The 26,576-nt window shown below is 46.2% G+C and overlaps 2 protein-coding genes across 2 annotated transcripts; one reads left to right on the top strand and one right to left on the bottom strand.

Moving 5' to 3' along the window:
* Positions 1 to 847: 847 nt before the first annotated feature.
* Positions 848 to 13,165, top strand: pole4 (polymerase (DNA-directed), epsilon 4, accessory subunit). Its single transcript, XM_038776854.1, has 4 exons — positions 848 to 1,106; positions 9,605 to 9,689; positions 9,894 to 9,935; positions 11,679 to 13,165. Exons 1-4 carry the CDS (start codon positions 900 to 902, stop codon positions 11,690 to 11,692), a joined length of 348 nt encoding a protein of 115 aa, XP_038632782.1. The 5' UTR covers positions 848 to 899; the 3' UTR covers positions 11,693 to 13,165.
* Positions 13,166 to 16,230: 3,065 nt separating this feature from the next.
* On the bottom strand, positions 16,231 to 24,261 carry LOC119952932 (anti-dorsalizing morphogenic protein). Its single transcript, XM_038776567.1, is given in 6 exon segments — positions 16,231 to 17,039; positions 18,579 to 18,774; positions 20,639 to 20,761; positions 23,693 to 23,835; positions 23,953 to 24,078; positions 24,081 to 24,261. Coding segments are annotated over 6 exon segments (1,158 nt in total). The 3' UTR covers positions 16,231 to 16,650.
* Positions 24,262 to 26,576: the final 2,315 nt, after the last annotated feature.

Here is a 26,576-nt window from a genome sequence, read left to right as displayed (position 1 = left end):
TCCCCAAGTTAGAATCAAAGTATGCAGTGCTGGAGGTCAGGCGAACGAGCCTTCAGAGACACAAGGCCAACATACTTGAACCAACCACAGCACTAACAGAATGATGCCTATTTCAAACCTCTGTTTTTGTTTTATAAATTTAGAGTCCCCAATTATTTTTTCTTTTTCCAATTATGGGGCAATTTTGCGTGGCCAATCCACCAAACCTGCACGTCTTTGGGTTGTGGGGTAAAACCCATGCAGACAGGGGGTTAATGTGTAAACTCCACATGGACAGTGACCTAGGGCCGGGATTCGGATCCGGGTCCTCAGCGCCGTAGTCCCAGTGCTAACCACTGTGCCACGTGCCACCCTAGCCCAAACATCTGTTTACTCAAAACTCAAACTTGAAGGTGAAACGATCCAAATCTCCCCTTTTCCAATCCCACTCCAAAACCAAAGTAATATTACCAACCTTCCAGAAATGTCCAGTGCAGAACCTTCTGCGCTGTATGTTCCATGTACGTGTCCTGGGGGTCTCCAGGGAGGTTGAAGTTTGAAATCTCCAGGTCACTCCCAGCGTGCATTCAGTGGGTAGCCTCACACCTGATCCAATCCCAACAATCGCTTTCCCAGACTGGACCAAACAGAAGAACCCCCATGGCCAACTCACTGCCCATTGCATCGTCTCTTAACCTGATTGGTTAGCAAGACTCATGGCCATTGGTCAATCTGTTATACTATTGGTCAATCCACTTGATGGGACACCCTTCTCCCACTCCTGATTGGTAGAGGTTGTGCCCCACTCTGTATTATGATTGGCAAAATGGGGGGGGGGGGGGGGCAGCGGCTAACGGGGGGAGAGCGCGCTGGCCATTGGTTGTCGTGGATCGGCTGCCTGTGAGGCGGGAAGGCCGGCAATGGAGGAGCTGGAGAGCGGGGTGGCGTTGGCGGAGCCCGGCCAGAGCCTGCAGCTGGAGGCCGAGGCGCCGGGCTCGGCCCCGCTCCCGGGGCTGCACCATAAGTTGCTCCGGCTGCCGCTGAGCCGTATCAAGGGCCTGATGAAGGCTGATCCCGATGTGTCGCTGGCCAGTCAGGAGGCCGTGTTCGCCATCGGCAAAGCCACGGTGAGTGAGTGGGCCCGGCGGACCCCGGCCCAGCGCTGCTCCCCCTTCTAAAGATATGTTGACTTTGGAGAGGTACAGAGTATATTTACCGTTACTATATTTCCACTGCAAGGGTTTTTAATTATTCTTTGATCACCATACAGTGTGAAGCACAGTATTAAAAGCAAGAACACCAACAATACCATCAGACAATACATAGACATCACACCATGTTTCTAACAAGTTTTCTAAAAATCACTACATTTGCAGCATTCAAAGGGAAATCGGGCAAAGCTCTGACTTTTTTTCTTTACGAATATCAAGATGTGAACGAAATTTTTTTAAATAAATAAATGTAGAGTACTTAATTTATTTCCCAATTAAGGGGCAATTTAGCGTGGCCAATCCATGTACCCTGCACATCTTTGGGTTGTGGGGGTGAAACCCACGCAGACACGGGGAGAATGTGCAAACTCCACACAGACAGTGACTCAGAGCCGGGATCTGACCTGGATCCTCAATGCTGTGAAGCAACGTTGTTAACCACTGTGCCAGCATGCCATACCTGAACAGGTAGTAGAATGTGGCTACTAGGGGCTTTTCACAGTAACTTCATTGCAGTGTTAATCTAAGCCTGCTTGTGGCAATAAAAAGATGATTTATTTATTTATTATTTCTGCTGCCCGTGTGAACTAAATTTCAGTAGTTTGTACTGAAGATCGTGCAAAATGCTGCAATTGCGAGTAGAGTTTTCAAGCTCTGAGGTAGTAAGGCCATGTGTCAATTTATACACAGCAACCAAATCAAAATTCAGTCTTCTCTCCTCTCTAAAGATTGTAATCCAATAATTCTTAAATTATAAAAAGGGATTACACAAACTAGGAAAGAAACAAAATACTGATGGTTGTAACAGAACTTCTTCAAAGTAAGAGAAATGGCAGTGAATTAAACACTAAAATAAAAGTTAAATGCTGCATGAATTGATGACTAAAATGCTCAATACTGTGTAAATTAACCATCCCAAAGGCTAGTGTTGAAAATGGGATTAGATTAGATAGGTGCCTGATAGCTGCCACAGATGCGATGGACCAAAAGGCCTCTTTCTGTGTTGTAATATTCTATGCTGTGCAACCTAACCACTAAATACTGTGTAACTTGATCACTAAAGGCTTACATACTGTGTAACCTAACCACTAAAACCTAAATACTGTATTAATTAAACACTAATGTGAATGTTGCCACAGTCCCAGGTGACCATAGGCTGCTCTCCCCTATGAGAGCTGACTGGTAGTAATTTAACCTGATGGTCATCACACCTCAGGTGAGGGGCAAGGTTGAGAAGGCAGGACCTTCATGAATAATCTCAGCCAGCGCGGTTATCCATGAAGGCCCTGCCTGTGGTGGTGGCCCTCCGGTTAAATCACCACCAGTCAGCCCTGTCTCAAAAAGGCAAGAGCAGTCTAAATTAAACGCTATAATAAAAGCAAGAAATGAAGACAGAAAATGCTGGGAAAACTCGGCATGTCTGGCTGCACCTGTAAGAGAGAAACAGAGTCCATGCTGCTTTTTTTAAAACACTGAAGATGTCATAGCGACTCAAAATGTTTAACTCTGTTTCTTGCTCCTCAGTTGCTGTCAAACCTGCTGAGTTCATCCTGCATGTTCTGTTTCTATTTCAGATTTCCAGCATCCACAGTATTTTTGCTTTTATTTGAATAAAAGCAAGATACTGTGGACTTTCTGAAGGAGAGGCATGTTCAACTCCGCATCAACTCTGTTTCTCTTTCCACAGATACTGCTGGGTGTTTCCAGGGCTTTGTTTTATTACACAAACTAGGGTTGTGTTCCCTGGAATTCAGATTAAATGGTACTGATGGTTTGGCACTATCCATCCCATTTCCACCAGTTAGGATGTCTAGGACTAGGGGGCATAGCCATACATGTAGAGCCAGACCTTTCAAAAATTGTAAAATGCATCCCCACACAGAGGAATCGAAGTTTTTAACTCATCCTCAAATGGCAATTGGTAGATCAGTATTTGAGGGATGAAGGGATATGGGACAAAAATAGGAATATGAACTTAGCTTCACTGATCCTCATTGAATGGTGGAGCAGGATTGAGTGTTAAATCGCCTTCTGCACTGCTATGTAGCCACCCTGTACAGGTCAGTGCCAAGCAGCCCAGTGATCCCTGAAAGGGAACTCCTTCTAATCTCACCCTGTAACGGAAGTCATTCATAACTCAGCCCCCTGGTGCTGTGGATTTGTTGCCTTTTCACCTTTTCCAGGGCTTGGATATTTTCTTTATGCCCCAGTTACCAGACTGTTGTATTCAACAGCAACTCGTGTTTACAAATAATATGATAGAACATAATAAGGTGCTTCACAGGAGTGTAATTAGACTAAAAATTGACAGTGAGCCAAAGAAGAAGTTATTGGGGCAGTAACCAAAGGCTCGGTCAAAAGTAGGTTTTAAGAAAGGTAGAGAGAGGTTTGAGAAGGCAATTTGAGTTTAGACCCGAGAAAGTTAAAGTCACAGTTGCCATGGTGAGGTGAAGGAAGTGGGATCAACCACAATTATTTTATAGAAGTGATAGTTCTAAATTTTGCAGTCCAGAGGTAATCATCAGTCGAACACCAGATAAGTTCAAAGAGCCGTTTATTTTCACTGCGGGGCTACAGCACAGCTGTAACTCAGAGTTACAGCAAGTGAAAAAGCAAATTTCTCTCAGTTACAGTTGACTATATATTCTTACAAAATCCATCACACCTTTCAATCATTAGTGATACAATTAGCTAATTACGCCCCTCCTTTAAGTAATTATTTTCTTCCCATGATTAGTAATACAGTTAGTTTCATAGCATAGTAAATCTTTATCAAAAGTCCGAAGGAGTGAATCTTCCCCCGGCTGTGTGTTTTGTTCCCACCACAGATTCCCACAGACTGTCACGGTCATGATAACGCGTTCTCACAGGAACAATTTATTTCACAAAGCTGGTATACAGACGTGACATTTCATTTCCCATCAGGCTCCGATTTAACTTGACCAAACTCTCATTCCATTTCCCATCATACTCTGATTCTAACTTGAGCCGAACTCTCAGATGCAACTCCAAAATTGTGTTCATTCTTTTGAGGCGAGCTGACAATGTCCGTTATCCTGTGTGCGGTAGGGTTGCAACAGAAACAGAGGTGACTGCTGAGGCCAATCTGTGCCCAGAAGGTCCTGCAAAATGGACAGGATACTACAGGACAGTTGAGTTTTGGATGAGTTGCTGGGTTGGAGGTTTCTTCTTGTATGCGATCATGGAACTGTTGAATCATTTTGTGATGATTTCCCAGGGCAGCCGATTGTCTCCATTACCTTCCGAAGGCATTGGTCAGGTCAAAAAGAGTGGTGTTGAGGTCCATGTTCTGTTCTTCGCATTTCTCCTGGAATGTCTTAACAGCAAACAACATTTTGGTGGTTTCTGAAACCACACTGACTCTAACATCAGTTCCTGGTTGAGATGTAGCACTCGGAGTGGTCCAAAAGGATTAAGAACATAAGGACATATGTTACTGGCAATGGAAAGATATGAGATTTCTATCTGGTTGTTGGAAGATTGAGTTCCTTTCTGCTTGTACAGCTGGATAATGGAGGTGCCTTTGTATCCTTGCTCTCACATAGACTGCAAGAATTCAGTGAGCTTCCTTACCAGGCACCTCCCTTGTGGACCTCCGAAAGGTGTTTGATGGTGTTCATCATTTCTAACTGTGGGAGGGTCATCAAGAAAGCAGTCTGTTGATTGCTTCTCCATTGATGGATGAAGGCTGATTGAGGTTGTGCTCTGCTCATTTTTCTCGAATTTGGGCTTTTTCTGTGAGCAGCGTTGACCCATTAGCACTGAGGATTGGCGTTGAGTCAGGGACTGGGGCCCATGGACAGATTGTTAAATAAAGATACATGACTGAGGTTCATCTGCTTGCTGACTGCCAACTGTCTTGGATCTGAGTTTGCACAGTCCAAAGACGTGCAGGTTAGGTCTATGATAAATTACTATGATAAATTACCCTTAGTGACCAAAAAGGTTAGGAGGGGTTATGGGGATAGGGTGGAAGTGAGTGCTTAAGAGGATCGATGCAGACTCGATGGGCTGAATGGCCTCCTTTTGCACTGTATGTTCTATATGTTCTAGTTGCGAATCCTTTGGTAGGCATCATGCTTGGGTAGTGATGACTTGTCGTTAAGGTAAATCTCCAGGTGATGTTTCTCCTCCAATAGTTTCTGGATGATCTCATTTGAGCCAATCTTGATGCTTATGAAGGTAGGGCCAAAGGCCTCTTGAAAATGAAATCCACTATATCTCTGAAAGTAACCCAGTCATCCTCAATGCAATGAGTGTTCATTTTCACTGTACATAGATGACTTTCTAGCTTCTCTGAGAGATTTCATCACTACTGCCTGATTGAGGTCTTGAGACACTGATGTACTTCTTCTATATTCTATGTTCTATACCTTCATCCATCAGGGCTGTCTAGAAGGATAGATTTTGATATTTAGCCATGAAATGGTAAGACTATGATCAGTTCAGCAGTCAGTGCTTTTGTTACACACACATTCTGACTGGTGATAACAGAATCACTTAGATGCCAGTGCATAGAACAGGGGTGCATCCAAGAAGCCCTGTGATTTAGCAAAGTGGAAAACTGGTATTGAGTTAGGAGCTCATGCTCAGCATACATCTTCAGCAAGAGGAGACCGTTGCAGTTAGAACTGCCAATCCGGGGCAACACGGTGGCGCAGTGGGTTAGCCCTGATGCCTCACGGCGCCGAGGTCCCAGGTTCGATCCCGGCTCTGGTTCACTGTCCGTGTGGAGTTTGCACATTCTCCCCGTGTTTGCGTGGGTTTCGCCTCCACAACCCAAAAATGTGCAGGGTAGGTGGATTGGCCACGCTAAATTGCCCCTTAATTGGAAAAAATTAATTGGGTACTCTAAATTTAAACAAAAAAAGAACTGCCAATCCCATTTTTCCCCAATCACCTGGTGATCTGTGCCAACACTTGTCTTGAAGTCACCAAGAACGTTTATGCCTGGCTTTGATAATGTAGCAATTATGCAGTGGAGGTCATCTGAGAAGTTATCCTTGACTTCATCAGAATTGGTCATTGTAGAGGCATACACACTTGAGTTACTTCCCTTTTGTTGTGCAAGATGAGTTTGAGCACCATCAGACAATCACCAACACCGGGAAGACAAGTCATCTTATGTACCAGCCTCGTACTGTTATTCTCCACAGCCACTCCAAAAGAATGGAATCCTGCCCAGATTTAATTGAGCTGACTAATTCTAGAGGGTGGCGAACTACACTTTGTAGCTAGCCAGCTCTCTACAGACGAGAGCAGTTCTTCTCTCGGGTTTGTCGTTTGGGGCATTGTCCCTGAGAGTGCCATTTGTCATTTTGTGTGCCAATACTGACCATATCAGCATTACTCTACTTTTTTGCGATTGACTTCTGACTATGGTGGGATCACTGCCAGCTGTGGCTTGCTGGCCAGGGTGATGAAGTTGCCAATGTTTAGAATACCTTTTCAAACCCCTTCCTCATGCTAGAAAGTTGAGCACTATGGTCCTGAAAAGGGCTGCTGAGTTGCTCAGGGTGCTGCCAAGTTCCACTACCTCCTTTCAGTGTAAAACAGCCCTCTGGCCTGAACTGCCTGTGTGCAGACTTGCGGCTCAAACTCTCAGTGAATTAATGCTGCCATGTTGCTCACCACCTTGACAGAAAGATAATATGGTATGGTAGATAGAAAAATGGTGAACATGACTTGTGTGTGAATTGGATTATAGTGAGCGAGAGTTGCTTATTGTCAGCTTCACTCTTGGCCTTGCCTATCTTGGTCCAGTGGCAAGATAGAGTCTAGACAGCTGGAGATACATCTGGATGCTGCGAGTAACCAGGACATCATCTGCATCTTGTCGATCTTTGCACGTTGTTTACTTATTCATCTTCAAGCCTGTCGGAATTTACTTTGGTCACATCCGCCCAGAGTGAGGACATCATTTTTCGCATGTTGAGGTAGACAAACCCCTAAGTTGCTGAGGGTAGGAGACCAGATGGCTGCTATGGCTGACCCGTTGAAAGAGTTTGCTGGGTTATGTCCCCTGTCGCATGCTAAGCCACAAGCAAGGGTGGAGTGGTGGTGAGGAACAATGCAGGATGAGCACTAAGTGGAATCAATCCTGAGTGAGTTGTTCAAATTTACTACGCATCCGATTGAGATACATTTGATATGTCAGACCAATTTGCAATAGGAAGAGGGTTCTATACATTGCATCAATCAATTAAGCATTTGGATGACCTGATATTGTGAAAGACACTATTAAGAAAAAATGCATACCTTTCTTTATAATCCAATTGATGGTTCTATAAATAGTAGGGAACAGATGGCTTGTGCCTAACCTGCCTCGCTCTTCAAATGTGACTTTAGGAATGTCCCAAGAATGTTATTGCACAAAATGGCACTGGAGCATGGCATCTCTGTGAGCTCTCCCTAACAGATCCACTTTTTACTTAACTTACAATTGTTACCTTGTGTTGCCCTATTATGTATTTTGTTTCATTTCCTTTTCTTTTCATGTACTTAATGATCTGTTGAGCTGCTCTCAGAAAATAATTTTCACTGTACCTTTGTACACGTGACAATAAACCAATCCAATCCAATCATACAGTGCAGAAGGAGGCCATTCGGCCCATCGGGTTTGGACCAACCCTCTGAAAGAGCGCCTTACTTAGGCCACTCCCCCGCCCTATCCCTGAACTCCACATATCCTGCACTTGAATCCACTTAACCTGCACATCTTTGGACTTTGGGAAGAAACCGAAGCACCCAGAGGAAACCCACACAGATACAGGGGGGAAATGTGCAAACTCACACAGACAGTCACCCAAGGCTGGAACTGGGCCCGGGTTCCTGTGCTGTTAGGCAGCAGTGCTAACCACTGTGTCACTGTGCTGCCCCACAATGTCAAGATGCCAGCAATGCTGCAAATGGCAGCATGCGTGAGTGGCGGAGGTGAACCATCCTGTTGTCAGATGTAAAGTGGTAAATGCAGCAGTTTCCCATGTTGTTGATGCCAGTGCCAATAAATTTATTTTCTAGGGTTACATTCCTGTTCATCCCCAATTGTAAAGTACAGTGTACCAACTCTGGTATTCACTTAACCATGTATCATCTTAAAAAGCAGGGATCAGTATTAATGCAGGTTAGCAGCAATGGGAACAGTCACATGATGGTAATCAATAGGTCGACTGACTAATGGGCAAGGGATAAATGAACAAGGCAACAGCTTTTATTTATATGGCCTGTTTAGCATAAAATGTTCTCTAGTGGTTACAGGAGTGTTGTAAAGCAAAATTTGGCACCAAGCCACATACAGTAATGGTGACCCAGTAAGGAGTGCCTTGAAGGAAGCTGGAATTAGAGAAGCAGAGAGGTTTAGGGAGGGAATTCCAGAGCTTTGGGCCAAGGCAGCTGAAGGCTAAGCTAATGTAGTGAAGAAATGAAAATCTGGATGGTTAATAGGCTTGGAATAGATGAGTCAGATATATCGTAGGGTTGTGGGACTAGAGTAGATTGCAGACATTGGGAGAGTTGAGGCCACAAAGGAATTTGAAAACAAGGTTGAGAATTTTTTTAATGAGGCATAGCTTGATTAGTGAAGATGGATTCTCGGATCACAATTGGCCAAGCAGCATATAACAGTAACTGTTTGGAGAGGCAAAGACTATTTTTCCATCTAGCCTACCTATTCAAATCTAATTGTGATCTTGAAACTAATAACAGCATTCCATCCTTTTTTATAATCTATTATGACTTCCTGCCCCAGCATAATTATTAGTAATCTCTTCAAATGGTAACATGTTGAATTTGTTGATCATAACTTTTAAATTGTGTTCTGTAGTCCTCAAATGTTATGGGTGACAGAAGAACCATCTGCATCCAAAGTCTCTTCATCTGTAAACCAGTTTAATGACTTTTTTATCAAGTCTCTGCATCTATCCCATTCACGGAAATCTTTCCTCCAGAAAGTAAAGCCCTCGTGTAAATAATATTTTCAATAATATCTGTTTGGCTCTTGACATATTGTGAATTTATTTTTATTCAGCTTCATTTCATTTACTTTGTTGTGTCAGGTCAATTTTGCAGATTGACCTGATGATTCTAGAGTTTGCATAATCTTTTAATCTCTGGTATTAAACAGTGGCATTGATCATCTTGCATAAGAGTGGATTAATGAAGTTTAAGATTTAAGAAAAGCTACCATCTTGCATCTTAGTATAGCTGCCTATGAGGCAAAGATAACGTTCCTCCTGGAATAGAAGTTAGGGTTAGTGGGACACCTGGAGGAAGGCATTCTGGCTGCTCGGGAAGGTTCCGAGAGTTGTATCGGGCCTACTGGAAGTATGTACTGAATCTCTGGAGAGACAAGGTAATTGGGTACCCTACTGAATGTATTTGTTTTCTCCTGACAGGAGCTGTTTGTTGAAGTGATCGCAAAGGATGCATACACATTCGCTTTGCAGGGAAAGCGGAAAACCATCCAACGGAAGGATGTGGGTGAGTCTGCCAGCAGTGCCTGTTATGCCAGGCTCTTGCCCCCGGAGCATACACAAGGGCCTTTGTTATTGTGTGTGTGAGTGGTTGGGTTTTGAACTAAGTTGGGGCACAGGGTTGTTTGCTTTGGTGAAATAGTCAATAGTGACTTTAGTCGGAAATTGTCCATGTTGCTGAATTATGTATTTCTTTTTATTTCTCTTTCAGATAATGCAGTTGATGCCACTGATGAATTTGCATTTTTGGAAGGTGAGTGCGTCCTCCCTCTGCTTAGCAGCTAGTACCATTGTTCTAGCAGCTATTTTCTCCTGACCCTGATGCCATTACTAGGTTTATTCGTAATTCATGGACAGTGGAGTGCAGGAAGCAGATGAATCATGTAATTCACCCCCAGTAGAGGAGGCATTGTTGGTGCAAGGTATGGCAGACACAGTTACCTTAAGTAGGGGTACTGATGTGAAGTCTCAAACTTTCTGAATTGCACAAACTGTCTGAGCTGTTATCAATCTTCCACAACCACCTATGCTGTTCTTAAATGTTGAGTGGTACCTGCTTCAGTCAGATTTTGATAGTACATTCTACAGCTTTACAGTTTTTTAAGTCCTATAACTTTTGCATTTCATCTTTCACCCATGGCCCTTTACGAACAAGGAACAGGAGTAGGCCATTCAGCCCCTCGAGCCTGTTCTGCCATTTAATAAGATCATGGCTGATCTGATATCCTCAAATATGCATCTTGCCTACCCCAAATGACCTCTCACCCACTTTCTTACAAAAATCTATTCACCTCTGCCTTAAAAAAAAAAATCCAAAGGTTCTGGTTCCACCACCGTTTCAGGACTTGCGTGTAGAGGATTATCATAGCAGATCAGTCATGAGCTCATTGAATGACGGAGCAGACTTGATGGGCTGAATGGCCTGAAAAGAGTTTCAAAGACTCCAGATCCTCTGAGTGAAATAATTGTCCATTTTATATGGTCATTATTTCATAATTATAAGCAATTATCACATCACCTATAACAGCACTGTGGGTGCACCTGCATCAGCTGGACTCCAGCAGTTCAAGAAGGTCCAGCACCTTCTCAAAGGCCATTGGGGATGAGCAACAAATGCTGGCCTTGTCAGTGATGCTCTCCTCCCATGTAGGAAAGAAATAACCTGAAATAAGATCGGAATATCTTTCATTATCACATTTTAATGTTTCCAAGCCTTTTTTTCCTTGCATTTGTATTTCTTCATCCATGGTAGCAATCCAGTGAATCTACACTGTCCCCTCTCCATTGTTTCAACATCCTGTGAGCCCCACAATTACACTGTACCCGACTGTTAACCATCCCGATTGGGCCCTTATTCTTTACCTCTTAAAACCTAGTATTCTATTAGCCATTCTTTTATCCTGCTGCTTATAATGTCTTGTAATCCTGAACTCCAAACTCCTCTGTTTATCCGTGTCGCCTGGACTCCACTTCAATTAATAAGTTATTACACTTCTTTCACGCTTCCCTCTCACAAACAATTTAAAAGTAATTAATTGGCTGTGAGCTACTTTGAGACGTGGGGAGATCATTGTCCTGAAAGATTAATGCTGTTTAATTCTACACAAATACTGCCTGACCTGTTATTTACAGCATTTTATTTGTGTCCGATTTAGAGCATCTGCAGTATTTTGCTTACCCCTCTGTCTCTTCCCGCCCAGCTCCCCATCTCTTCTCTCTGTCTCTCTCTCTCCTCCCCCCCCCCCCCCTCCCCCCCCCCCCCCCCCAAAATCTCTGTCATGATCTGATTCTTCAAACTCCCTAATTCCATTTGTAAGAATGCCTTCATCCTTACTTTCCCAGGTTCTGGTGGTGATGATGCTGTAACACCAGAAAAGGCGGGGGGGGGGGGGGGGGGGGGGGAGATAGCAATGGTCACTGTTTCTTGGGTTGCATTTTTTATCAAGGCTGCTTGTTCGTACACCCCACAGAATTTCAATACACTTTATTCTTCCAGGAACTTTGGATTGAAATGGAGCCGAACTTCACTAGAGGCCAAATTAACTGTAGATGACGAACTGTGTTCAGAGATTCTTAGTATATAAGTGTATTTACATTTTTGTATAATTTGTAAAAAAAAAAGGTACCTGTTGTGAGTAATTGATTTCAGGTTTTCATGTTTGCTGATTAAATGACTACATTCAAAAGCTTCTATTATTTTTATCTTGACTATTACCCTTGGCCACATGTCCTTTCAATCATGCTGCTAGTGGAGTTAGTGTGTTAATGCACAAATGAAAATCCCAACACATTTAGACAGGATCAATAACTTAAACAAAATAGATGATATTTCAGAATATAACTGTCATACTCAGCTCGCATCATCTCCATTGATTTATATCATAGTAGGTGCAATGATGTTATGAAAAGTTTCAGAGCACTAATATAAAAACACTGACTATTACACGATTAAAAATGCACAGCAGGATCCAAACTGCAATCTGTACTGCTGGCAAATGGAGGAAGACTTGGAAGCGTAACTGGCTGAACTTGCTGTTAATTCCAACCTGAAACCCATTCCATGGGAGCCGCTAATCTATCCCGATTGTATTAGTTTCTACCTCACTTCATTATCTTTCTGTGCATTGTAGGAGGATGGTATGTATTAAATATTTGTGTGTAATTTTGTCAGACGTTTTAATCCACTGGTTATACCACCTGAAGTCACGTTTATGCCACACAAGTGCCAGACATCAATTAACAAGTCACACTTTGTACCCTTTTTAACTTGAACTAAAATCACACTGCCCCTGCCTGCTCCATTTTTTTTTGTCAACCCATTGAGTAGCAAGGGCATTATTTGCTATGTGTATCTAAGAGACTTTCAGCGACCTTGGACATTAATAAAACATTTGTTACTACATCCGCAAATGTTTTTGAGCTGTGCCATCATGTACTGCAAAATGGCCTTCGCGGTGAAGGGTAAACTTGTGTAATGTGTAAGATCCTAATGACCTATATTCAAATACTGATCCTCTTTGTGTAATCCCACATAACCTAATTTTACTAATTGAATGTGACCTGTGCTGTATCATGTTTGTCTGTCTTCTCTCTCAAATGACAGGAATGCAAAAAGTCTCCAATAAATGCTATTAAATTATCATTGACCAGGAATTGTTAACCTGGATTTAAAGTTAGTCACGATGCTTGTTAATGCTAATGCCCTATAGGGGTCCCAGTTTGAGGGTCTGAAGATCTAAAGGATAGTTATTGATGAAGGAAGATTGTGCTTTACCTTTTTGACTGACCTCAAGTTTTTCTGATCTTTGTGCTTGTTGGTTGAATCCTGCTCTTTTTCCACCTAATTATATGAACTGTTTCAATTGACTCAACATGTTTTGATTTTACTGCACCTTTTTTGTACTAGTGGTTAATATGCCTGACAGTACAACGACCCATTCTTTGGCGTTGTTGTCTGATGGGAATTAAAGTTTTTTTTTCTTATTTGTTGTCTTTGTCCCTTTCAAGTATTGATGGCTTGATCAGAGATGCAAAGAAAAAGCCTTGGGGGAGAAACCGGGTTGCAACTGCAAACTGTACCAGTAAGATGTTCCTTCAGTGCTTTATCAGCGAGGGGTTATTCAGAAAGGAGCGGAGAGCCTTTAAAATATAAATAGGTTAAAAATCTGACTGCTCAAAATAGTAACGTTCTGCATGATTCAAGATATCAATCGTAAACTTGCTGAAATGCCAAGAATAGTTCGTACTAATCCCATCATACTAAACAGTAGATTTGTGCCGTATTGACGATCATTGAGACTATTGCTGGGCAACAGGGAGGGATCAATAGATTTGCAACAGGTTAACATGTTCTCCGTATTCAAAAATACCTAGCTTCCAGTTAAACCAGCCAGGTAGAATTTGTGAAGAAGCAGCCTGAAGGCTCCAAAGCCAAAATTGGGTGGACCAAGAATAAGGGAATCCCTACAATGCAGAAGGAGGCCATCTGTCCCATTAAATCTGCACCACCCTCTGAAAGAGCACACTACCCAGGCCCACTTCCCTCCCATGCTCTATCTCTTTAACCCCACTCCGTGATCATGGCCGATCCACCTAACCTGCGCATTTTGGTCTGTTGGAGAAAACTGGACAGATATGGAAAACATGAAAACTCTACAGTCACGCACGACCAGAATTGGATTGAGTCCATAAGACCATAAGACATAGGAGCGGAAGTAAGGCCATTCGGCCCATCGAGTCCACTCCACCATTCAATCATGGTTGATTTCAACTCCATTTACCCGCTCTCTCCCCATAGCCCTTAATTCCTCGAGAAATCAAGAATTTATCAATTTCTGTCTTAAAGACACTCAACGTCCCGGCCTCCACCGCCCTCTGTGGCAATGAATTCCACAGATCTACCACTCTGGCTGAAGAAATTTCTCCTCGTCTCTGTTCTATTCTAAGGCTGTGCCCCCCCCCCCCCCCCCCCCCCCCGTCCTAGTCTCCCCTGCTAATGGAAACAACTTCCCTACGTCCATCCTATCCAAGCCATTCATTATCTTGTAAGTTTCTATTAGATCTCCCCTCAACCTCCTAAACTCCAATGAATATAATCCCACGATCCTCAGACGTTCATTGTATGTTAGGCCTACCATTCCTGGGATCATCCGTGTGAATCTCCGCTGGACCCGCTCCAGTGCCAGTATGTCCTTCCTGAGGTGTGGGGCCCAAAATTGCTCACAGTATTCTAAATGGGGCCTAACTAGTGCTTTATAAAGCCTCAGAAGTACATCCCTGCTTTTATATTCCAAGCCTCTTGAGATAAATGACAACATTACATTTGCTTTCTTAATTACGGACTCAACCTGCAAGTTTACCTTTAGAGAATCCTGGACTAGGACTCCCAAGCCCCTTTGCACTTTAGCATTATGAATTTTGTCACCGTTTAGAAAATAGTCCATGCCTCTATTCTTTTTTCCAAAGTGCAAGACCTCGCACTTGCCCACGTTGAATTTCATCAGCCACTTCTTGGACCATTCTCCTAAACTGTCTAAATCTTCCTGCAGCCTCCCCACCTCCTCAATACTACCTGCCCCTCCACCTATCTTTGTATCATCGGCAAACTTGGCCAGAATGCCCCCAGTCCCGTCATCTAGATCGTTAATATATAAAGAGAACAGCTGTGGCCCCAACACTGAACCCTGCGGGACACCACTTGTCACCGGTTGCCATTCCGAAAAAGAACCTTTTATCCCAACTCTCTGCCTTCTGTCTGACAGCCAATCGTCAATCCATGTTAGTACCTTGCCTCGAATACCATGGGCCCTTATTTTACTCAGCAGTCTCCCGTGAGGCACCTTGTCAAAGGCCTTTTGGAAGTCAAGATAGATTACATCCATTGGTTCTCCTTGGTCTAACCTATTTGTTATCTCTTCAAAGAACTCTAACAGGTTTGTCAGGCACGACCTCCCCTTACTAAATCCACGCTGACTTGTCCTAATCCGACCCTGCACTTCCAAGAATTTAGAAATCTCATCCTTAACAATGGATTCTAGAATTTTGCCAACAACCAAGGTTAGGCTAATTGGCCTATAATTTTCCATCTTTTTTCTTGTTCCCTTCTTGAACGGGGGTTACAACAGCGATTTTCCAATCCTCTGGGACTTTCCCTGATTCCAGTGACTCTTGAAAGATCATAACTAACGCCTCCACTATTTCTTCAGCTATCTCCTTTAGAACTCTAGGATGTAGCCCATCTGGGCCCGGAGATTTATCAATTTTCAGACCTTTTAGTTTCTCTAGCACTTTCTCCTTTCTGATGGCAACCATATTCAACTCTGCCCCCTGACTTTCCTGAATTGTTAGCACAATTGAGTCCATGGCACTGAGGCAGCATGCTGGCCACTGTGTCACATGCTCAAGCCAAGGAGGGCAGAATGAAATGGAAATATCAAGGATAAGCAGCACAATGACGTGACAATGAAGAAATAACAGGAGCTTTGAGATTGTGAAAATAACAAATGCAGTGAAGGAAATTGAAAGCATTACTCAATGAGCAAGAGAAAATAACTGGGTTTGAAGTGACTAAGGAGCAATGGTCTAAGTAAGAAAACTAAATTGTTGGTGATGGGGAATGTGAATTATTGAGAAGACACAGAGCAGAGACTTGGGGAGTGTAATTAAAATGTCGCCAGAGAATCATAGGCTGCTCTCTCCATTGATTCAAGTTGAGGGTGACCACACTTCAGGTGAGGGGCAAGGTTGAGGTGGTGTGGCCTTCATGAATAACCTCAGCACAGCAATTGAACCCGCTGTTGGTGTCACTCCACATATGAACCAGCCATCCACCCAACTGAGCCAACCAACCCCTTGGGAGTATAATAACTCGGGGGGGCTGCGAAACAGCAATCTTGAGGATGAGAGATTGAGGAGTTGGAAGAATGAGGGCGATGATGAGTGTGAACTAATGAAAAAATAAAATTGAAGATAAACAGGAATGAGAGTGAGCATAGTAATGGAAAGGATATTCCTCCCTGTGCCACAAGAGGAGCCATGAGATTGGAAGTAAATGAATGCCCAAGAGAGATTATTGGGTTCATGCTTCATTGTTTGGAAATTTACAATGTGTGAAATCACCCAAGCTTACAATGTTGTATTCATTTATTCTGTATTATACTTCAATTTACAATGATTAAACTCTTGCAATAGTCACGAACCTCCATATATTAAGACATCTATATAGAATTATATACACATATGCATATTTTACAGCTAACTGCTTTGCAGTCACCACACTTTCTATGGAGTCCATTTCTCACACCTTGCTTCCATGTTTGTACTTCTAAAGAGATTCGGATGGATTCCACTGTTCCCAGATCTCGTGAGGATACCTGTTGCCCTCCTTGAGCCAGGCACATGGCTGTGGTTCTCAGACTGGTAGTTAATAGCTTTTTGGCTGGGTGGTGATTATAGTTGTCAATACTGGGTTAATGGCACCCACAGCTGCCAGCAACCATGTCATCGTACTGTTTCAGCACCACATTCTCATCGTCATCAAAATAGAGAAGATTAATAGAGAAGAGCTTGTCTGGGATGCAGCATGGAGATGCCACGCCATTGGCTAGCTTAAGAGCATTGATAATGGACTGGACAGTGGCATGGTTGGTGGGTCTCATATTTTGGCCCAGTGGGAAGACACATACTCCTTTGCAGTGGTAAGCATTATAACCTCGAGGGGAGATGATCCAACCGGCCCAGCCGATGTCCTCAAAGTCTACATAAAGAGGATACCTCTGACACGCTTGGAAATCCAAAGATCTTGTGTTCCGGTTCTGGAGTTTTGCATGGGGGAGTGTTGGAGTCTCTGTGGCCACATCTGAAAGAGAGCAATGCAATGAGTTAAGATGTCTTGTGCATTCCTGGTGTCATTTAAAAACAAAAGATCTTGTCCTTTCTGAAGAGGTAGATGTGGAATTTCACAGGCATCAACATCTGCATTTTTTTTTAAAAAAGTAAACACTGCAGATGTTGAAATTCTGAGCATTTCCAGTGTTATTATTTCATCCGTGGAGAGAGAAACAAAGTGAATGTTGGTCGGTGACCTTTGATTAGAATTGAGACGCTCTCTCCCTCTCTGGGTGGTGTCAGGCCTGAGTATTTCCAACTATTTCTGCTTTTATTAATACTTTATGCATTTGGAAGTGTCTGCAAGGACAGGACATTCTCAAAGTAGGGTCCTAATGGGCTGAATTACGGTAATAGAGGTATTAGTGATTTAGAGGATGAGAATAGAAATTTAATAGATTTTACAGTGCAGAAGGAGGCCATTCGGCCTATCGAGTCTGCACCGGCTCTTGGAAAGAGCACCCTACCCAAGGTCAACACCTCCACCCTATCCCCCTCACCCTGTAACCCCACTCAGGGCAATTTATCATGGCAATCCATCTAACCTGCACACCTTTGGACTGTGGGAGGAAACCGGAGCACCCAGAGGAAACCCACGCACACACTGGGAGGCTGTGCAGACTCCACACAGACAGTGACCCAAGCCGGAATCGAACCTGGGACCCTGGAGCTGTGAAGCAATTGTGCTATCCACAATGCTACCGTGCTGCCCCACCTGCTAACACAGCTGCAGGTTAGGTGGATTGGTCATGACCAATGTGTGAGGTTTATGGGGGAGGGGGTCGTAAATCGAGTGCTCTTTCGGAGGGTCGGTGCTGACTTGATGGGCCGAATGGCCTCTTTCTGCACGACAGGGCTTCCCATGTTCCACTCCAGGATGTGGGCTGCGTAAAGAGATTGTTAACAACTTGAACCAACCATGGATTTGATACATTGGCTCTTGAAACAGGCAGGTTAGAGAATCTTGCTGTAGCATGTCTGGCAACCTCGAGCATTAGTTTGGCCAACACCCATATAAACACTTTAGCCATGGGTTAGACGCAGGGAAGTGATTTAGAATTTTGAAAAGCCAATAGATATTTGCGTGGGAAGTAAGGCTATTAAGTGATTTTTAATTGGGATTAAAAGCCACCTTCACAGCAGCTGGGAGCGGTTGCACTGGCTGGCTGATCTCCCTGCATCATTGAGGGGAGGTACTCGAGTCCAAGCGAATGCAACAAATTCTGAATTAAAGCCGCAGCCTTCCATGCTGTGTATGGGCGCAGTGCACAGGACAATGCATGAACCCTTTGAATAGTCAGGAATTAAAAGTTAATCATTCTATGTAAGTGAATGGAATTGCTATTTTTGAGTCTCATTTAAATGGATCTGGGGGAACCTCTCCATTGGGTACCTAACTAAGATTTTAACCAACCTGTTTAGCCATGTGTCCAAGGATAGCTTTTTTGCAAGTGTGTTTAAACTCAGTGAGGCGGGTCCTGCTCTTCGCTACCAATCACAAAGATTTTACCTCTTGAGGAAGTAGAGGCGGCAATTCCTCTTCTCTCGTCATCTGTGAAGAGGACCAGCATTGGCTGCTTGCTAGCGTGATGGTCTCTCCGAGTGGCGAAGCGGACAATGTGATTGTTGAGTTGCTGCCCAGTCAGAGTTTGCACAATGACCAGCAAGCCCTTGTTGCTCGTTTTATCCTGCGTCCAGGCATACACCTGCATAAATAAACACATCTTTCATCAGTCGAGTACAGCAAGTGTTTCATGTTGTGTTGGACTCCCTCTTTTATCACATGAACCGTTGCCAGATCGGGTACAGCAGGTATCAGATGCAGAGCAAAATAATCTCCCTTTTCTCAACCCAAACAAGAGGTCCTGACCCACAATGTCGGAACAGCGCCGCCTATTGCATCACTGTCACATTTCCATTTTTCATTTGTAAGATTGACATACCTGAGGGGTCATTGGCTTCAGCTTCCCTCATCTAGCCAGAATAAGGCAAACCCCTATCAAATAAGGCAGGATTTTCACAAACCTTCCCTCCCATTGTGTGAAAGCCCGTTCCCTTTCTGTGTGAATTTCTTATTGTCCTATTTTTTCTCTCGCATCATTTCAAGCTCTCCCCGTCTGTTTTGGTATCCTAGTATCAGCCCAAACAGGGATCAGTCCAATGGCTTCTTTGTACCCTCCCCGTGGATTAAATATGCCATTTATGGTTTAGTGAAACTGCACACAATGCTTTAAAATGGTTTCTGTCGGGGACTGCACATTTCACAGTTTTAGCATACCTTTTGACAGACTCAACTGGTTGTGGAGGGCAACACGTTGGCACAGTGGTTAGCACTGCTGCCTCACAGCGCCAAAAACCCGGGTTCTATTCCCACCTTGGGTGACGTGGAATTTGCACTGATGTCCTCCCACAAAAGATTGTCTCTGTGTATGTTGGGTGGGGTTACGGGGATAGGGTGTGGGAGTGGGCCTGGGGAAGGTGCTCTTTCGGAGGATCGGTGCAGTCTCGATGGGCCAAATGGCCTCCTCCTGCGCTGTTGGGATTCTATGAATAAACCATTCTGTGCTCTTTTGTTGCGGTCACCATTGGTTTAACGAGTTATGAATAGAATCGGCTGTTGCTCCAATCACTTTCCCCTTCATCTTTATCCAGTCCCACACTATTTTCTGTATACTTGTCAGATTTAGTTTCCATCCACCCTTGTTGCCTCCGAGTGAGAGAGTAGTCAGCTTTCTGTGGCACAGGCACGTCTAATCCCGTCTACTAATCCAGTGTCGCTTTCAGTCCATTTAACCTGATCAGTTTCAGTGGCGCCGGGTCTTTACCCTCACACGAACCTGAATGTCTATTATACAGGAGCACAACTCAGGAACATGAATAAGAGATTGTGACTTCTAGTCCTATAATCCCCAGCAAGGAGAAACACCTGCCCTGAGAAATCATATCCAGCTTCTGTGCTACCTCTACTAAAAATATATCAGGGGTCTGAATACACGGGTATAACAAAGATTGATTCATTTACTGCTGATGGTATATCAATGGTTGATGTGGTCACCCCCACAGCTATAGCAATGTGAATACTCCCCATCGAGTCACTTACGCCACCAAAGGAGGCCCATCAGCCCATCAAGTCTAGGCCGGCTCCTTGCAAAGTGAGTCCAAAATACTGTCGACTCTGGACCGCCCCCCCCCCCCCCCCTGTAATTTATTTCCTTTCAACGCCCATCCAATTTTCTTTTGAAATCATTGATTGTTGCCACTTCGACCACCCTTGTGGGCGGCGAGTTCCAGATCATTGCTACTCGCTTTGTTAAATCAACATCTTTACATTCCCCCCTGCATCTCTTGCCCCAAATCTTACATCTGCGTCCCCATCGTACATGTATCATCAGTTAATAGGGGTTTTCCTTGTGTGCCTTCACTAAACCTGGCCTGGGTGCTGCTATAGGAGAGGCCAGCATGGTTCATTTTGCAAGGTGCGAGAGGAGATGGGGATGCGGGTATGACAGAGGATCAAAACAGTGTTATTGCTCTGGGTATTATTGAATGCAGTAATGCAATGTGACTTACAGCCGGAGTGATTGTGAAGACCTCCCAGGTGCTGTCATGGGCTGCCAGTACTCGCGATGACAGAAGCCGATGTCCCTCTGCTGTAGACGTGTTATTCCTGTTCAATATCTGGTAGACACTGACCTGGAAACAGGGTGTATGCAGCTCAGACAAGTTGTTGGAGCAAATTGTATTGTCAACAAGGCCAGGAAACAACCAGTGACCATCAGTGATTTCCACAGATCTGACGGCACTTCTTCGTCTTGCTTCCAACATGATGCAGTGGTGCATCCTGCTGCAAATTACTCCCTCCCAGCTGTCCCCATTGTTCCTACCTGAGAAACCACCACATCATATGTACAACCAATTGATTAAAAGTAACTAGACACCAAAACTGTCAGTCACTGAGACTGTTAACATAAATTCTTCAAAACCATCCCCTTGTTTCAACAACCTCTTAACTGGGGTGGGGGGGGGGGGGTCCTGTGGGGGTGTAATGGGAGGGGGAGGTTACTGTGGGGTGTAATGGGGGAAAGGTTCTTCTAGGGGTGTAATGGGAGGGGGAGGTTCCTGTGGGGGTGTAATGGGAGGGGGAGGTTCCTGCGGGGGTGTAATGGGGAAAGGTTCCTGTGGAGGTGTAATGGGGAAAAGCTTCCTGTTGGGGTGTAATGGGGAAAAGCTTCCTATGGGGGTGTAATGGGGGAAAGGTTCCTGTGGGGGTGTAATGGGGGGAAAGGATCCTGTGGGGGTGTAATGGGGGAAAGGTTCCTGTGGGGGTGTAATGGGGGGAAGGTTCCTGTGGGGGTGTAATGGGGGAAAGGTTCCTGTAGGGGTGTAATGGGGGAAAGCTTCCTCTGGAGGTGTAATGGGGGAAAGGTTCCTGTGAGGGTGTAACGGGGGAAAAGTTCCTGTGGGGATGTAATGGGGGAAAGGTTCCTTTGGGGGTGTAATGGGGGAAAGGTTCCTCTGGGGGTGTAATGGGGGGTGGAGGGGGAGGTTCCTGTGGGGGGAGTAATGGGGGGAAGGTTCCTCTGGGAGTGTAATGGGAGGTGGAGGGGGAGGTTCCTGTGGGGGGAGTAATGGGAAGGTTCCTCTGGGGTGTATTGGGGAAAGGTTCCTGTGGGAGTGTAATGGGGGGAAAGGTTCCTGTGGGGGTGTAATGGGGGAAAGGTTCCTGTGGGGGTGTAATGGGGGAAATGTTCCTGTGGGGTGTAATGGGGAAAGGTTCCTGTGGGGGTGTAATGGGGAAAGGTTCCTGTGGGGTGTAATGGGCAAAGGTTCCTGTGGGGGTGTAATGGGGGAAAGGTTCCTGTGGGGGTGTAATGGGGGGGGGTTACTGTGGGGTGTAATGGGGAAGGTTCCTTTGGGGTGTAATGGGGGGAGGTTCCTCTGGGGGTGTAATGGGAGAAAGGTTCCTCTGGGGGTGTAATGGGAGAAAGGTTCCTCTGGGGGTGTAATGGGAGGGGGAGTTCCTGTGGGGGGGAGTAATGGGGGGAAGCTTCCTGTGGAGTGTAATGGGGAAAGGTTCCTGTGGGGGTGTAATGGGAGGGGGAGGTTCCTGTGGGGGGAGTAATGGGGGGGGGGGGAGGTTCCTGTGGGGTGTAGTGGGGAAAGGTTCCTGTGGGGGTTTAATGGGAGGAGGGGGGTTCCTGTGGGGTGTAATGGGGGAAGGTTCCTGTAGGTTGTAATGGGAGGGGGAGGTTCCCGTGGGGGGAGTAATGGGGGGGAGGTTCCTGTGGGGTGTAGTGGGGGGGGAGTTCCTGTGGGGTGTAATGGGGAAAGGTTCCTGTGGGGGTGTAATGGGGGAAAGGTTCCTGTGGGGGTGTAATGGGGGAAAGGTTCCTGTGGGGGTCTAATGGGGGGGGGGGGGTTACTATGGGTGTGTAATGGGAGAAAGGTTCCTGTGGGGGTGTAATGGGGGGGGGGGGGGGGGAGCTTACTGTGGGGTGTAATGGGAGAAAGGTTCCTGTGGGGGTGTAATGGGGGGGGGGGGGTTACTGTGGGGTGTAATGGGAGAAAGGTTCCTCTGGGGTGTAATGGGAGGGGGAGGTTCCTGTGGGGGGAGTAATGGGGGGGGGGGGGTCCTGTGGGGTGTAATGGGGGTGTCCTGTGGGGGGGAATAATGAGGAGGTTCTTGTAGGGGCATAATTGGGGGACGGGTGTTGCTGTGGGAGGGTGTAATCGGGGGATCTCCTGGCAGCGGGTCCTGGGGATGGTGATGCTGTGGGAGGGTGAAATCTGGAGGGTTCCTGGATGGGGTATAATGTTAGGGGGAAGGTTCCGGGGGGGGGGGGGGGGGGGGGGGGTATTTTGGTTCACACAAACATTTTTCCAATGACAGTTTGCCATCCAAATTTCCTGCCAATCTCTGGTGTAATTGATTCATAAACATGGCCGAAATCACTGTAAACAATAATTGCGCAAAGTCCATAACATCAATTCCTCCTTGCAGAATGACAACTGCAGTTTCAACCCCTCCACCATTCGTGTACAATAAGTTCAAACACATACAGGGGACGCTTTATGGGGAAATGTAAAAGGGTTTGCAAATTCACTTTCACCTGCTCCGCACAAACCAGGACAATCAGAATGACCCCGTTCTTAGATCAAAACAATCCAGTGTAGATCTCAGTGTGGACAGTGAAAACCGCAGAAATCTCCCGCTGTACGGACAAGGCTGGGTTTAGCTTTCCACCCGTTAGTTGCAGGAGGTACGGTTCTGTTTGGAGCCCCTGTTTGAGCACCGGGGTCTAGACAGGCGGAAAAGACTGAGGAAATTCGGGCGGAGTGTAATTCGGAGTGTGATTGCATCACTCGGATTTCCCCGGATCTCTTCTGTCCCAAATAGACAGAGTCTGCGTCCAGGAAATCCCACCTATACTGGGAGGACCGTCTGTGAAGCCTCACTAACCCTGCTCTCTCTGGTGCACCTTTCTCACTCGCTGTTTTCCCTGAATTTCTTTCTGCCTCGCTGCCACTCTTCCTTTCCCAGTCTGTCTCTCCCTGTGTTGACCTCCCCTGCAGATGGGAAGTTTGGGCTTGGCTGCATTGCAGAATATTGGCCCTGCCCCATACCTGGTAAAAGTGCTGCCTGTGGTACAGGATGTCCTGGGACAGACGCCCTCGCAGTTTGAAGAGGTGAAGCTCGGCGGCCAGGATGGTCTCACTCTTGGCCACACTGGACAGGTTGAAGAAGAACTGGAACTGCTGACTGCGGCCTGAGAGAGAGAGAGGAAAGTTGCAAAGGTGAGCAAGGTGGCGTCTGTCAGTAACAATTTCTAAACCAAGCTCCCATCCAGCCAAGGGCTTGCAATGGGGGTTAGCTGGACTCTCACTTCTATCCGGGAAGCTGCGCACCGTGTTCCCCAGCAACAGGTCAGGAGCCTTGGTCACTCCGTCCACGTCTGCCACCGTGTTGTAAAGGTCCAGCATGTACTGAGGGGCTGGCGGAGCCTGTGGGGGGACTGAGGGGCGTCTTCCATCCCGAACACCTCCAGCAGCCTCTTCAGTGCCTCGGAGCGAACCTGCTGGCTGTGTCTGGACAGACTGGAGGGGCAACCCGGACCCAGGGACACAAGAAGGAGCAGCAGAGAGGCACCGAGACTGGAGCACATGACACTCAGAGCCTGGATGGATATTGACATCCCTCCCTGCCACCGAGAGAGCTGTAATATATCCTCACTCCTTCCCCTCCTCCCTGGGCAGCCCCATTAGGATGGAATATGCAAGCGGCCAATTAGTGGGTGTGAGGGGCTCGGATCCTCCTGTTAACGAGGTGTGACCCTACACCCAGGAAGGACAGCGCTCTTCACTCTGTAATACACAAGTATTGACTGATCCCCGACCCCACAGGCAGAGCCCCCCCGCTCTCCCCTCCCTCATTGTCCTGACACAGTCGGGGCCGCTTGCTGAGTCCTCGACTGATTAATTTCCACTAATGAAACCATTAACTGTACAAACACAGGGAGCTGGCATCCCCGAGAGGGACAAGGTCAGAGGGCGAGAGACTGGGTCAGAGAAATAGCCTGGGTTAGTGAGAGGGATTTGGGGGCCTGGTTGGGGATGGTGGCTGGGCTGTTTCTGTGTCTTCCTCTGGAGCTGTTACCCTGGGCTGAGGCTGTGCGATGCAGGGAATGGAGCCGGTTACCTGGAGCCCTGCAAGGGATTTCTCTTCAGGTGGCACGACAGAAACACCAAGTATTGTGCGTTCAGCAAGATCCCACTAACAGATCATCTGTGTGGTTCACAGAATCACTGAAGATTACAGTGCAGAAGAGACCCCTGGCCCATCGAGTCTGCCCCACCGCATGAAAGGTGCTGACCTGCCTACCTAATCCCACTTGCCACCACTTGGCCCATAGCCTTGAATGTTATGACGTGCCAAGTACTCATCCAGGTGCTTTTTAAAGGATGTGAAGCAACCCGCCCCAGGCTGTGCAGTCCAGACCGTCATCACTCTCTGGGTACAAACATTTTCCCTCTAATCCCCCCCCCCCCCCCCCCCCACCCCAAGCCTCCCACCCCTCACTTTGAACTTGTGTCCCCTCGTAAAGACCCGTTAACCAAGGGGAACAGCTGCTCCCTATCCACCCCTGTCCATGCCCCTCATAATCTTGTACACCTCAATCCAGTCACGCCTCAGTCTTCTCTGTTGCAGAGAAAACAAGCCAAGTCTATCCAACCTCTCTATATAAATTAAATTGATTGATGTTGGTTGAGGAATAAATATTGGTTAGGAAATGGGGGGAATCGCAGAGTCACAGAATTCCAATGGCGCAGGAGACTTTTGTGAGAGCCACGAAGAATCCAGCACGAGTTTGTAGAATAGAAAGAAATAACATTTATTTGCAATTACATATATACACAACAGCAGCAGCAGCAGTACTCTCTTGCAGCTCACTCCTCTCTAGCTGGTTCCAAACTGGCCAGCTCTATTTATGCAGGGAGTCTGCTAATGATTTCTCCGCGCCCCTCAATGGGGAAGCTCATACTCCCTAGGGATTGTGGGATTGCCATTAGTCCCCAGTCAGTGGTAAGCAGGCAGGTTATAACTTCCCCCCCCCCCCCCCCCCCCCCCCCCCCCCCCCCCCCCCCCCCCCCCCCCCCCCAAAGTCCAAGGAATCCACCGAAGACCCTGGCGAAGGAGAGTGTTGGACTTGTTTTGCCGCAGGTCGGACACCATTTACATGAGGCACTGGATCAGGCAGCGTGCAACGAGATGGAGAACGGCGCTTCCGTGATTAACGGCGTAACGTTTGTACATCCACGGCCCGTGTGACCGAGGACTCCCCCTCTGAGGCGTCCTGTGTCTCCATCCCGTCCTCGTCACCAGTTTTGTGAGAGCCACGAAGAATCCAGCACGAGTTTGTAGAATAGAAAGAAATAACATTTATTTACAATTACATATATACACAACAGCAGCAGCAGCAGTACTCTCTTGCAGCTCACTCCTCTCTAGCTGGTTCCAAACCGGCCAGCTCTATTTATGCAGGGAGTCTGCCCCCCCCCCCCCCCCCCCCCCCCGCTCATTGGGGAAGCTCATACTCCCTAAGGATTGTGGGATTGCCATTAGTCCCCAGCTAGTGGTAAGCAGGCAGGTTTATAACAGAGACCATTTAGCCCATCGTGTCTGCACCGACTCTGCATCGTGGCTAAGTGCCATTCCCCTGTACCCTGGCACATTGTTTCTATTCAAGTAATCATCTATGAATGCATTGACTGGACCTGCCTCCACGACTAGTGGTGGGCAACATGCGGCCGGGCCGGGGGGGGGGGGGGGGGGGGGGCGGGGTGGAGGTACATGCGGCTCACCTGACATCAGAATGCGGCCCACAAGGCATTTTGTTGTAGAGTAGACCACGTGCGGATTTGCCACATTCTGCTGGTTTCCATCCATGTAGCTTTTTTTCCCAGTGGTACGGCTGAAGTGATACATGTTAAGCCAGGCAAGTGAAGTGAG

Source organism: Scyliorhinus canicula, chromosome 18 (genome assembly GCF_902713615.1).
Source record: "Scyliorhinus canicula chromosome 18, sScyCan1.1, whole genome shotgun sequence".
Taxonomy (NCBI): Eukaryota; Metazoa; Chordata; class Chondrichthyes; order Carcharhiniformes; family Scyliorhinidae; genus Scyliorhinus; species Scyliorhinus canicula.
Note: the sequence above shows the minus strand (reverse complement) of the source record. Positions and strands in the feature narration are given on the sequence as shown.

Coding starts and splice junctions, on each gene's coding strand:
- pole4 (XM_038776854.1), top strand. CDS start 900: ATGGAGGAGCTGGAGAGCGGGGTGGCGTTGGCGGAGCCCGGCCAGAGC. Junction 1,107..9,604: donor TCGCCATCGGCAAAGCCACG/GTGAGTGAGTGG, acceptor TTCTCCTGACAG/GAGCTGTTTGTTGAAGTGAT. Junction 9,690..9,893: donor CATCCAACGGAAGGATGTGG/GTGAGTCTGCCA, acceptor TTTCTCTTTCAG/ATAATGCAGTTGATGCCACT.